The sequence below is a fragment of the Furipterus horrens genome, unplaced genomic scaffold, assembly GCF_987537825.1.
Source record: "Furipterus horrens unplaced genomic scaffold, mFurHor1.1.pri manual_scaffold_6, whole genome shotgun sequence".
Classification (NCBI taxonomy): Eukaryota; Metazoa; Chordata; class Mammalia; order Chiroptera; family Furipteridae; genus Furipterus; species Furipterus horrens.
In genome coordinates this window covers 73958556-73972272 of record NW_028327176.1, presented here as the reverse complement: position 1 = coordinate 73972272, position 13717 = coordinate 73958556, and the positions used below count along the sequence as shown (strand labels likewise).

General features: G+C 53.0%; 1 protein-coding gene across 1 annotated transcript; it reads left to right on the top strand.

The window, feature by feature from the left end:
- The first annotated feature begins 3363 nt into the window (after positions 1-3363).
- On the top strand, positions 3364-13448 carry ASTL (astacin like metalloendopeptidase). Its single transcript, XM_090280759.1, has 11 exons — positions 3364-3409; positions 4038-4163; positions 5878-5939; positions 7183-7273; positions 7993-8110; positions 8835-9016; positions 11443-11524; positions 11615-11769; positions 12145-12425; positions 12797-12821; positions 13270-13448. The coding sequence occupies exons 1-11, from the start codon at positions 3364-3366 to the stop codon at positions 13446-13448; spliced, it is 1347 nt and encodes a 448-aa protein (XP_090136885.1).
- The last annotated feature ends 269 nt before the right edge of the window (positions 13449-13717 follow it).

The following is a 13717-nucleotide window of genomic DNA, read 5'->3' as shown; positions in this document are numbered from 1 at the left end:
ACTTCTCAAGCATCTAGTCTCAAAGTCAATGTCTGGGGGAAAATGCTCAAAAGCTGTTTCTTAATCAGAGCTCACCTTTCCTTGTGACTTGGTGCCTGGGAAATGGGGAGGAAGGTGCATGTGTACCCCTACTGGCAGGATGTGCCCTCTGGGTTCCAGCTCTACTAGGCTGGTGGTCTTTTCTGGGTGGTTTCTGGAAACTGGCTCCAACCTTACTCCTGTTACAGGCATTGGTCCTATGGGGAAAAGTCTGTGTCCATGACTCAGAAATGGGCCCAGTGCTCACCTGCTCATACCCCACTTTCTTTCTGGAGCATGTGGGTAGGGGTGTGTGTGTGTGTGTACCCATGTATGTGGCTGTCCTGTGGGTGTTGGTATCTTGTTCTTGGCCTGCACACACCTACATGTCACATGCATGGGTGTTCCTACATTCCTGCATGTGTCCGCATGTGGCCTTGCATGTGGCTCTTCCCGTGGCTGTGTGCATGTGCCAGGCCTCTCCACTTGCCCCGAGTCAGGCAGCGTAGCCTCTCCCACACTCCCAGGTTGGGCCCCTGCACCTCAGAATGCCTGTCCATGCTGGGGCTCATGACAGCCCTGTTCCAGAGCTCCTTGTCCCCAGAAGATACATGGCATTGTATCTGGTACTAAATACATGTCACCAGGGATGGACTTTTATTGCTTTTCACACCAACCCAATGAGTGTGTCTTTGCTGAACATTGATTACGAGCTCAGGGTGTCTGAGGAGAACAAGGTGTTTGGGGAGACACGAGAGTGCCCTGCAAACCCAAGTGGAGGGCACCTGCCAAGCCTGTCGGAGCGGGTATGGAGGCCCGTCACGGGCCAGTTCTGCAGGAGCTCACTCTGCTTCGGCCTCTACTCTGACTCTCCTGGCCACTCAGACATGCGGGTGTCATCTAACTTTATTTTGTCCTCCCAAATGCTGCTCAAGGGTCACCCTGCAGAACGCTGTCTATTATTTAGGGCATTTGAAGTGCTTGACAAGGCACTCCTCAATGGGTCAGGGGAGTTTTTGTTTTGTTTTTAAAAAGATTTTGGCTATTTGGTTATTTTTATTTGTATATTAAATTGGCAGCATAGTTTGATGGCTAGGGTCCAGTTTTGCTTCACCTCGCTGTATTTCAGTTTCCTCGTCTGTAAAATGGGGTTTATTGTTAGCCCCTACTTGTTAGGGTGGTATCGAGAATTACACGCATTAATTGCATAAAGCTCCTGCACCTGCACCTGCACATAGTAGGTCCTCAGGTAACTCTAGCTTCTGATGGCCCAAGAGGCAAAGGTTTCCAGGTGTGCAGTTGTGCCTTTCAACCAAGCTGGATGCTTCCGAAGTAAGGGCTTACGGTTTGCTCAGCCCTGTGCCCAGTCTGGCACGAATGGGCACCCACTCCACGAGGCAGAATCAGGTGTGAAAAGCCTGCCCCCTGGTGCCTTGTTCCGTCTGCCCGCTAGTGAGAACAGCAGAGCTGGGATGACCATCAGAGCTTCCTCAGGTCCTGAGTGGGCTTCTGTTTGGACCTGCCCACAACACCACACCCATCTGGGATAGTGGCGGTATTGGGGGCCCAGAGTCATCAGGCTCCTCCCATCACACAGCCCCATGTCACACACAGCTGGTCTGGTGGCTGAGGCCCCTGCCCAACCCATCCTCACACCCCTACCCCATCCAGTCCTATCTCTAGCTCACCCCTTCACACCCCACCCAACCTTCCATCCCACATTCCTCTCCCCAGGTTTTTACGTTTGTCTTCCAAATAAACTGCATTCTTCCCTTCTTCCTTCCTTCCTTTTTATTTATTTTTGAATTTTTAACTGTGGTAACAAATATATAACAAAGTTACCATCTTCACTGTTTTTAAGTGTACAGTTCAGTAGTATTAAGCACATTTACATTGCTGCATAGTGGATTTCCAGAACATTTCCATCTTGCAAAAGTGAAACTCTGTCCCGATTAAACAACTACCCCCACCCCAGCCCCTGTCAACCACCATTATACACCTGTCTAGGAATCTGAATACTGTGTACACTCCATACTGATGGGATCATACAGTATTTGTTCTGTTGTGACAGGCTGATTTCACTCCACATAATGTTCTCAAGACATAAAATGCATTTCTTAACTAAGAATCTGTTTCTCTACCCAAGCAGGGTGATTACTGGTCATTAGGATGCTTTTATCGAGCTCTGTCACCTGAAGGATCAGCTCCACGTGTTAAGACCCTGCCTGGCAGCCAGGGCATGTCTTCTTCACTTCTCCTTAGGATCCAATTCCTATCTTTTGAGAAATGCTGGATTCCAGGCTCAGCAGGATGCGGAGAGGTGCTTGAGGACAATAGCTAGCATCTTTGGTTCTGTGGCTTCCCTTCACCGGAGTCCCCAAATCCTCTGCCTCCAGGACTGAAATCTACACAGGCCTGTGGTGACCACACTCTGAGGACCGGCCTCTTGAAAGGCTAAGGGGGTTCAGAGGAGCAGGAATAAGGACAAGGAGCTTTCATTTCTGAACCTGTGAAATGCGGCTTAAATGCTGACTTTGCAAGGTTGTTGTGGGGGTGACAGGGTAGTCCACAAGATGGTCTAGGTATCCAAGAATTCCACCTTCCCCATGGGAGGCTCCTCTGGGGCGTTGCTTACACCAGGTGTTCAGCTTGTGAACGTTCCCTGATTCCTGCACTTGCGATTGTCCCATTTTCTGTATGTACGCGAAAATAAAAGCTTATTAAAATGTAGTGAAGTTTCCCTTCGTCATGGACAGACTGGGGGAGCCTCTGGGTCTCCAGCTGCTTTTCCCACTCTGAGCACAGGCAGAGTCAGGTAAAGGATTTCCTGGTGTTTGCGAATGAGGTTCCCAGCGTGGAGCCTCAGCACTTCCTTTGATGTTTCTCTGACCCCTGGTGGTGGGAGGGGACCTCAGCAGAGACACAGCCTCCAGAGCGATGCCTCTCCCCAGGTATCCTTATACCCAGTTTCTTCTCACTCTCTTGTCCAATTTAGCCAGGCCAGGTAGGATCTGACCAGGGTGTAAAATGAGGTTTATTGTTAACCTCATTGTGTAAAGCTCCTGCACCTGCCATAGGTACCGGAGAACTCTTGGATACCTAGACCCTCTTAGAGTCTGGAGGTGGGGAGCACAGGCAGGTGGGGGCAGGGGTGCAGAAGGGATTGGTTGGGGAGGGGCTGCAGAAGGAGTTGATTGGGGAGAGGCTGCAGGTGGGGGCTGGAGAAGCTGGTATTTAAGTCGGGGATGGGGTGGCTGTAAGCCTGTATTTAGGTTGCCTTTTCCTGCCTGGATTGCAGCTCCTGCTTGCTGCAGGGCTAGCGGGCCCACCACAGACAACAGGAACATGGGGGGCCTCTGGCCTTGGGTGTTGGGTCTGCTCTCTTTGCCAGGTAAGCGGCTGCCTCACCCTCCAGTTTTGGCTCCAGCTGGGGAGAGTCCAGAGGGTGTGACTGGAGCCTGCTGGGCTCTGAATTGCTCTGAATAGCTCAAGGACAGGCTCTCTAGGGATATTCCCAGGGTCAGCTCCTGGGGGCCCCAAGGGGAGGCCTCCCCAAGACCCTGAGAGCACAGGGCCTGCCTGGAAGGTGTGGCACTTCAGCCTCCTGGTTCGGCTGGCTGGGCCAGGCTTGCCCAGGTTGAGCCCAATCTCCAGAGTCCTCGGCTGAGAAAGGAGCCGTCGGGCAGGGCCTGAGGCTAGCCGGCACTGTGCTGTCAGTGCCGCAGCTTGAGGGTTGTCCCTGCCCCTCCTTCCGCTGCCTGCCTGACTCCAGACACACCACATACTCAGAGCACAGGGCCACCTTTTGGAGCCCAGTGTGGGTCCTGCTAAAGGAGCTTCCTCCTCAGAGTCGTCTGGGCTAGTGCTTGGCAGGAGCTGGGAGGGGAGGCCAGGCAGGCTCCCAGGACTCCTTGCTGGAGGCTTCCCTTAGTGAAGGGAGGGTCACCCACCCCCACCCCATGTTCTGATATCCTCCCCCACAATGCGGGCACTTTGGGACCCGTGTGTGTCTGGACCAGGTTTGATCCTAGGAGTGCCTGCAGCCTCCAGCTGCCCAGGGGTCTGTGGGAGCAGCTTCTCAGAAGACCTTATCCCTGAAGAGACCCAGACGTCTTGGGACAAGGACATCCCTGCAATTAACCAAGGTGAGGGCACTGTGTCTTGTTATGGGGTGGCAGGGCATGACACTGGCCATGTGGTGTGAGGACTGGGCTAACTGCTCTGACGGGCAGCAACAGCTGAGAGGAATCGTGAGGCTCACTAGCAGGCTTTAGAGGAGTGGTTCTTCCTTCAGCTTCTTCCAAGTCTGTTTTTGTGTCTTCTCTACTGCTTGTTCCTTTTACAGAATGGGGGAAACATAGGTTTTTACAAATGGCCTAATAAAAGTATAGGGCTCTCTATGTCCTGTATCGAGCTCAGTCAGTAGTGGATGTTTGAAACATGTTGGCCACCTGGGGCTGCATGGCCTACAGGTGTGAGGGGACGAGCTGGGGGTAGAGACCATGAAGCACGAGGCCCAGGGCCTCCCTGACTGGGGTCTCCAGTGGAGAACGAGAACATATTGATGTTGTGGGTCCAAGCGGATAGGAACACAGACTGGGGTTCAGATGTTAGAATTTTTCCCTGGGCGAATGGAGTGACCTTGCCCTGGGGACGTGGGACTCTAGGATGTTGCAGTCACCATGTGGTGTCTCCCTTTCTTTCTCTGTGAGCTGACCTGGAGCCCCAGCAGGGCAGGACACCCCTTTTTGGTGACTTTGACCTGTCTGCAGGTAGCCAGACCCAAACTGAGGCTTCCCTAGCACTGGTTTTTAGATGCCATGGAGAAAGCTTTTAGCTAGTGTTGCTGGCAGCCCGGACAACTACATATCCATGAGCTCCCCAGAGTAGCTGGAGGCACATGGTCCCAGCTGCTGCAAATGCTGGCTGCTAAGGCCATGCAGCTGAAGGCCTTCGGCCAGAGATGTTAGGAAGCCGCTCCCTTCCCTGCCCAGAGGGGTCCACGGTGACTCATGGGTACATGGGTCTGGCCACTGCCTCAAGGTGGAACAAGTCCATGGTGCCATTGGAGCCCAGAGCTCACCGAGGGTCGGGCTGAGACTGCCCCCCAGCTGAGCACAGTTCTTCCCCAGAGCTTTTCAGCATTCCTTAGTCCCTTGGGAAATTCTTTCCAGGTGGCTCCCAGCTCAGGCTCTGCTAATAGGGAACCCAACCTCAGGCGCCTCTAGGGTGTCAGACCCTTTTCTGGGATTCCTTATGGGGCTCAGATGTTTGGAAAGAGTCTGTGGGGAAGGGCTGCAGCTGTGGCAGAAAATGGAGTTGGAAAAGGAAAGGAGAGAGCAGCCGAGCTGGGGAAGGAGGTCGGGAGAGGAGAGCCAGTGTTCATTCACCCTCCTCTGTGGTTTGGGTGGAAGTTTCTGTCACTTGCCACCACAAGTGTCCCGAATACCACCCCAGAAGGGCAGGAGTTAGATGGGGCAAGAGGGAGGCAGGAGAGCCCAGGGCGTGTTCACGTGGCTTGGGCTGGGGTGGGTGGAGACAGAAGAGAGCCACCAACACAAGAGGCAGGAGTTGGTACTGGATTGTGGAGACTGCGGGAGCCGTGGACTGCCTTTGAGTGAGAGAAGGGTGTGATCAGGCTAAGAAGCATCACACTTTTGTAGACTGGGGCTCAGAGGGGCTGCGCAACTTGTCAGAGATCACAAAGCCTCAGTGCCCAGGGGACCTCTTGCTCTAGAGTCAGAGGAAGGACACACTCGGTAGGGGTTACTTGATCTGGCATTCAAGGCCTCTGCAAGGCTGCCCTGGAGCATGTGCTCTGGGGGCTCTGGGCCCACACATCCCTCCCTTCCTTCCCAGGGCTCATTCCTGAGGAAACACCAGAGAGCAGCTTTCTCCTTGAGGGGGACATCCTCCGGCCGGTGAGTGAGCGGGTATAAATAAACTTGAGCTTCCCATGACATCCCAGGTGTCTTGGGGTGTGATATGGGAGGGATCTTTGTTGCTCGTAGCTTGGCAGACACCCCTTCTCACCAAAGTCAGAGTGAATTTTCTTTTAGGAATAACTAGCCTGAATGGATTCCAGATGTTACCCTCCTGCGAGGGCTTCCTGAAGGAGGGGGTTTTGCCCTTAAGATCCATTTTGATACCCTGCCCAGGGGAGATGCTCAGAAAGTACTGGGATGAAAGGAGAGTTAAGAATAGGTTGGCAGAGTGGCTTGTGGGGCTGTAGGGAGGTGTTGGTGGTCTGGGGAAGACAGAACAAGGAGTAATGCAGACACCATCCTGGCAGGGGTTGGCAGACAGTGTCAGAAAGGGAGCAGGCTGGATGGGAATTGGGGTGACTAGCCAGTGGAGAGGGGAACACTCTGTTTAGGACAGTAATGCCACATTATAGGAGACTGGGGATGGCAGAAAGCTCCAGCATAAGACAGTGGCCTGGTGAGAGCAAGACTGTTCTGTGGTTTAGAGGCTGCCTGAGGCCTAGCATGAAGCATAACATGAGGCTGGGCTGGGCTGGGCTGGCTGAGCGGGAACCCCAGGGGTAGGGCAAGGCAGACAGCCTGGGAAAGGCCCCTGAGGCCCCTGTTCCCCATTACCCAATACCCAATGAGTGCGTGGTATAAGAGCAGAATCCAGTAAAACCTTTGACCAGTGGGGCAGGGCATGCTGGGTGCTGCAAAGCCTATGCTTCAAAGGGTTTGGGATGGTGGAAGAAAAAATAAGAGCTGCCAAGGCCAAGGGTATTGGCTTAGAGTCAGGCCAGGGAGGACCCTGCCCCACCGCACATTCAGGTTGCTCAGGAGCTGCTGTGCTCCAGGAAGGAGCTGCTGGTGGAACTCTGAGCACTTCTGAATTAGGCCGTCCTATGGTGCTGAGACTCCTAGCCAACCTCTCCAGAGTGTCTTGTTTTATCAGCTTGATAGAATCAGTTGCAAGTTCTGTGTTGTACAGAACAAAGACTTCTGTTATGCACTACAATTCACATGGCTCACTTCCCAGCTTTTATCCCGTTTTTAATAGCCTCCCCACTGTCCCATGCCTGTGTCCTGATGTTCACATCTTTAGGGCTCTTGTGTGTTCTGAGATGTGGCACCCTTGGTGGCAGAAAGATTGGCTGGTCTGTGTCCCCAGGGGTCCCTGAGCTCTGCCTTCTCTCCTCAGAGTCCCTTTCGCCTGTTGTCAGCTACAAGCAACAAGTGGCCCAAAAACGGGGGTGTGGTGGAGGTACCCTTCCTGCTCTCCAGCAAATATGGTGAGTGCACCCTGGGAGCCCAGTGCCATCCCCCTCTGGTGCCCGCCCCTACCCCCAGTGCAGCCTGTGCGCCTCTCTGGGTTTTCTCCTCTTCCTCTACATCCCCACAGCCGCTCTCTGCACCACCCTGAGAGCCCTGCCCCCAGAAGCCCTCTGCTTTTAAAAATAAGATTGTGTGTATGTGTGTGTGTGTGTGTGTGTGTGTGTGTGTGTAATATTACTCAGCCATGGAAATGAAATCTTGCATTTGTGAGTGACGTGGATGGATCTTGAGACTATGTTGCTAAGCAAAATAAGTCAGACCAAAAACCATATGATTTCCCTCATATGTGGAATATGAACTAAAAAGTAACAGGCTAACAAAACAAAAGAGCCTCACAGACGTAGAAGCTCTTTTTTTCCTAGGGCCTCCTAAGCTGGGGGAGGGAATGAGTTAAGATTCTGGAAGAACTGATAGGAAGGTACATCAAGGGACTCTGATTCATTCTGAGACCAAGAGGCCCAGGCACAGTGACCTATCCAAGATCAAACAGTCAGGCTCTGCCTGGAGCCCAGCTTTCTTCCCCCTACATGATCACACTGCCTTTTCTTGACATTTCATGTTGGGAGTGATTTGAGTGATTTTTGAAGCTCAGTTCCATGCCCAGCATACAGACTTCCATGGGCCATGAGGGCTCACGGGGTTTGGCTGGGGTTTCAGCCAGGTGTCTTCTCCCCAGATGAGCCCAGCCGTAAGGTCATCCTGCAGGCATTTGCTGAGTTTGAACGCTTCACATGCATCCGGTTTGTTGCTTACCATGGCCAAAGAGACTTCATCTCCATCATCCCCATGTCTGGGTAAGTGCTTGTGTATGTGTGTTCTCATGCAGGGTGAGTTCCTCAGCGTTCTTCTGTGTTCAGCCTGGAATGAACTGAGCTGTTGTCTAAAACCTATTTCTGGGCCCAGATGGGCCCAGGTCCAAGTACCCCTATTCACTCTGAGTGACTTGCCTGATAAGAGCTGGACCTATAGTACTCAGGGAAAGAAAGTGGGGAGAGAGTTAGGTGCTTTGACCCTCCTTTATGAAGCCCTTATCCCCAGAAGACCTCACGGTCTGGTGGGTAAGTGCAGGTTTGGTGGGACCTGGCTTTGGATCTGGGTTCCACAATGCAGGAGATGCCTGGCTGTGGGCAAGTCCCTTGACTCCTGAGCTGCTTCTGCCTTCTGTCTGAAATGAAGGTGCTATTGTTTCCTAGTTCATCAGGGGCCTAAGCTAATGTGTGCAGTCGCTTTGATTTAGGTCTCCCTGTGTGGATACGTTCACTTAGTGAGCTGCTTCTGTTACCCATGTTACTGAGTTCCTACCTCCTCTTTGTAACCCAGGATGGGGCTCAGCACATCCATTTCACTGAAGGCCAGTCAGTGAAGGGACTTGGGAACAGCAAACCTGGAACTAGAGTCCAGGATGGTGACCCCGTGTTCATCTCATTCACCCGAGGACCAAGGAGGAGGGCAGGGGCTGGGTCTGCTCTAGCTCACTCTGGGCTGGTGCCCACCCAGCTCCCTCTCATGGCCCTGCAGGTGCTTCTCCAGTGTGGGGCGCAGTGGAGGGATGCAGGTGGTATCCCTGGCACCCACTTGTCTCCAGAGGGGCCCAGGCATTGTCCTGCATGAGCTCATGCATGTGCTGGGCTTCTGGCATGAACATTCACGGGCTGACCGGGACCTTTATATTCGTGTCAACTGGAATGAGATCCGCCCAGGTAAGCCAGGTGGTGCACAAGCCAGGCTGGGTCTAGGAGTCCATAGGGAGAGGGCTGCAAGTGTGGTCCAGGGTCTGAGGAGTTGCCTGTTTTTTTGGAAGAGATTGTCCATCTCCCCCACCATCTGCCTGTCTTCCATGGGGAAGGTGGGGTGTCCTCCTCTCTCTAAGACCTGGGAAGTGGTCCAGATGCTGGTGCTCTGGGATCTAAGCCTTCACCTGCCCACCCACAGTCTTTCCCAGGTTGGGGCATCACCATTTCTTCTCATGGACACTGTTGGTTACCTGAGGATGGGTTGCTGGTATTCTATGAGCCTTGCTCACTGTATACCCAACTAGCAGTCCCTTGTGCACACAGCCATGTGGGTGGGTTGGGGCAGGGCTGTGCTCCAGCAGCAGGGGCTGAGCCAAGCAGAGGCCTGGAGGTAGTGGACTGCATGTGTCCAGTATCAGATGCAGGTGGCTGAGGGCAGTGCTGCAGGGGCTTGGTGCTTGTGAGGAGTACTGGTGGGCATGTTGGACCGAGGGAGCGTGGGGAGGCTGGTTTGGGGAGTGGGCCACTACACCTGATGCCTGTGAGCTGGGAACAGTGCTGGGTGCAGGGGGTTTGATCCCGGTCCTGGGAGGGGCCCTGCCCTCTTGGGGGGATGGCCTGATTCAGGAGGTGAGAGGAATAGAGACAACTGTTTCATAGAGAAGAGGAGCAGAGGAGATGCATGGTCAGGAGTTTGGTTTGGGGTGTGGGAGCAGAGGGAGGAGTCAGAGGCTTCTGCAAGCAGAAGGTGTGAGCACCCACTGCTACTATGGGTCAGGCTTGTGGGTGCCTGAGACAGATTGGCACCCTGGAGCCTCCGAGAGGGTGCCCTGGGGGCATGGAGACTGGAGATCAGAATCAGGCTAGGGAAGTGGGGGTTGATGGTGACTCTGTACCCTGAAAACAGACCATAACCCTTCGAAGTGTTCATGGAATGCTTATGAAAACTTACCAAATGACAGCAATAAAACTTCTAATTTGAAAAGGTAGTTAATATAAACATTTTGATCATGACGTGAAGTAAAAGAATAGAAACAAATAACAAATCAAACCCAAAACTTATTCCACTTAGAAATGAAGTTAAAACAAAAGAGCAAACCTTTCTCTTATCTCTGGGGTTAAAGAAATAGAGGACTTCTGAGAGGAAAAACATCATGAAAATGCATTAGAACCAATAATTCACAGCTAACGCATGGCTCAGGGAACATGTGTAGACTTGACTACTTATATGAATAAGAAAAGAACGCAAGAAAAAAAAAAAACACAGTAAGCATTTCAATCCAAGTTAAGGAGAAATAAAGGAAACCAAGAGGGAATTAATGAGGGTAAAAGCAGAAATTAATGAGTTAGGAAACAAAAAGCACTAATAGACTCAGGAGCTGTTAAAAATAAAACAGGTGAAAACACCTGCTACCCTAATGGGAAAATTTGCTTAAGAATTTTTTAAAAATGAGAATGTTTATATTTAGTTAATAGGTACATAAAAAACTGCTAGGACTTGCAAACTATCAACAGTAATTAACCGTGGGGTTGGGGATGTGGGGATTCAGAAGGGAGATGGAGTGGGAGACACCATATATCTAAAGTTTTTTATTTTTGAACCAGATGAATATATTGCCTGTTCCAAATTGTTTAATAACTGAAGGGTTGTTTTCTAAAGGAAGAAATAAGCACTCTCTAGGAGCAGGTATTTTGGGCAGGTGATGGGATGCCATCTGATTCATGGTGAGGGGGTGGCTGGTGACCATGGGGTGGGTGTGAAAGTGGCTGGGCCAGGAGGGGGCTTGGGGGAACTGGGGTGCAGCTCTTCTTTCAGAGGCTCACTGTGAAGGACAGGAGAGAAGTAAGGGGAGGGAGGGAGCCTTGCCTGTCCCAGGCCTGGAGCACCCGGGTGACATGAGAAGTGGGCGCTCTGGCCAACGGGAGAGTGCTGGACTCCAAACCCAGGGGTTGGGTGCTGCTGGGTCAAGCAAGAACAGCTGGGCTTGCTGTGGGGAATGCGGGTTCACCCCAGCAGATGCTGAGCTAGCAGGTCTGCAAAACTGGGTGAGCAGTAGGCACTTTCCCCGGTGAATAGGGGGCATCCAAGCCACTCTTGAGAGGCAGTGGCTTCATGGAAACTGTAGGCAATACAGACTAGTCTTATACAAGGTGAGCTTGAGATGAGGAGGACAGCTGGAAAATGCAGGCCTGGGCCCCTCCCTGGACAGGAGTAGTAAGCAGTGAAGGCATACAGGAGACAGAACTAGGGACCAGTAGTAGGGGACAGGGACAGAAAGAAGCACATCTGGCTATAATTTTGAGCCCCTTCAGTTTAGTTCCTAGAAGTCCCTTATCCCCCCACCACCCTATTCCCACCCATTCTCTTTCCCCATTGATAAATATTTTTTCAGGCTTTCAAATCAACTTTATTAAATCTCGAAGCAGCAACATGCTGGTGCCATATGATTACTCGTCTGTGATGCACTATGGGAGGTGAGGCCCCTTTCTTTTCCTTCCTACCTCTGCATACCTGGCCAGCCCTTGCTGTGATCCAGACTCAGGCCCCTGCCCGCTGGTTTCCAGGCTTGCCTTCAGCCGACGCGGGCTGCCCACCATCACGCCGCTGTGGGACCCCAATGTCCACATTGGCCAGCGATGGAATCTGAGCACCTCAGACATCACACGGGTCCTCCGGCTTTATGACTGCATCCCAAGTGGTCCCGGCCCTCATGGGAGAGGTGAGTGACAGGGGCAGAGTGATTTGAGAAACCTGGACAAAGTTCCTGTCCTGAGGTTGTGGGAGATGGGGTTGCAGAGGTGAGTGGGGCTAGACAACCAGGGGCTAAGTCAACTAGTTATTCATTTTAAAAAACAAATTCCTAACTCATATCATGCACAGATAAATTCCAGATGCCTATAAGACTTACACATAAATGGAGAAACTAAAACTTCTAGAAGGTGTATTGGACTCATTCGGGGCATGGTGGGTTATGATATCCATGAGAGGAGCTACACCCCTGTGAATAAAACTGAAGGCAGCTCTGGCTCTCTGTAGCTGAGCCATACTCTTTCCTGTGATTCTGGGACGTGACCTCCTGTCTTTTTTACTGCAGGTTTCCAGGCCCATGGCAATGGCAGAAGCTCCACTCCCGCCTCTGGACCACACCTGCAGCGGCTTCTGGAGGCATTGTTGGCAGTCTCCAGGAGCCCCAACCCCAGGGACTCCAAGGCTGGAGAGAGCCCGGTGGAGTGGGAGCCCCCCACCCTGGGGAAGTTTGGTGTGGAGGCCTCTGCAAGGTGGCCTCAGACCTCAGCTTCCTCCACAGGCTCAAGGGCTGGTGCAGGTGCTCCTGCTGCTGCCCCGGAGTCATCACAGCAGGCCCACGTGCCCACGGTACCCCTAGTGCTGTCTCTAGAAGCAGAAGACCAACCTGCAGCTATCGAAGCTGCTTTGAAGAACCCAGCTCTGGGTCACTTCAGGGGGACACCTAGAGGTCAAGCCTGTGGCTTCTGTGCCTAAGTGGGGAGGGCATCCTCTGCCCAGAGCAACTGTGTCAAGCAACCCTTAGCCCCTCTTGGTGACACCCCTGTCTTCCAGCCACAGTCTGGGCTTTGTGTCTGAGGCCCAGGCCTCTCCCTCTATTCCTTTCTTCCCCACCATGTTCCCCCAAAGGCTTCTGGGGACAAAGGGACCATCTAGGTCTGTCAGAGGGAGGCAGGCCTGTTGCAGACACCTGGCTCTGCCTGCTCTCATGTTTTCCCCAGCCCTGGAGGATGCTGGGACTTGGAGGTAACATTCTACAGGTCCAGGGATCTTGGGGGTGGTGGTGGTGAGGGAGAAGATTCGCCTTCAAGGCTGTATAAGTCCTTCTGTAGCTGAAGCCCAGCCCCCCAAACATGAATTAAGAGTATTGCCCCCACCTCTCCTTTGGTCCAGGCCTTGAGGGGAGTCCCTGATGCCTGGGTGTTGGGAATGTTGGCCTGCATCTGCATGCAGCTCCCAGCTCTGCTCTCCAGGAGGCTCTCAGAGCCTCCTCCTGTCCCTGCAGCTTGGGAAGGCTCCAGAGTCATGGGGGTGTCACCCATAGGGAGATAAGGAAGAGGTGGGGGCCCTCTACAAATGCACGGTGGGAAAGTAGGCAAAGATGAGAGGATGTGAGGACCCTGAACACAGATCTCAAAGCTCCTTACCACCCTGTGTTGCTATTTCTGGGAGTCTCGTCTCCCCTTGTGGCCAGAGGAGGCCCTGAAAGGTGGCAACGGGCTGGGCAAGTCACCCTGCTTGTCCTCCTTCAGCCAATCCCCCACTCCTCCTCCTCGGCTCCTGGCCTTCCTGGTGAGGGCTGTTGAGGGAGCAAAGACCACCGCAGGGGTGCCTGTGAGCAGCCAGGAGGCCCCTGGTGGCACTGTTCTGTGACCTGGGGTGGGAGCGAACGGGAGCCCATGCCCTTGTTCCAGTGTGTCCAGGCCCCTCAGGTGTTTGGGAGGCAGAAATAAAGTTGGTACCCGCTCCAGGCTGTGCTGACTGACACACACGTGCACGCACACACAGGTGCCTCTGCCACTCCTCACTGCTTGGGGAGGGCCCTTGGCTGGTCATACCGATTTTCCAGAGGCTCTGCCTTTGCTCTCACCTCAGGGGAAATGTGGACACTCAGGACGCTGGAGCCTCAGCCCTCAGTCTCT

Coding starts and splice junctions, on each gene's coding strand:
- ASTL (XM_090280759.1), top strand. CDS start 3,364: ATGGGGGGCCTCTGGCCTTGGGTGTTGGGTCTGCTCTCTTTGCCAG. Junction 5,940..7,182: donor AGGGGGACATCCTCCGGCCG/GTGAGTGAGCGG, acceptor TTCTCTCCTCAG/AGTCCCTTTCGCCTGTTGTC. Junction 7,274..7,992: donor CCTGCTCTCCAGCAAATATG/GTGAGTGCACCC, acceptor TCTTCTCCCCAG/ATGAGCCCAGCCGTAAGGTC.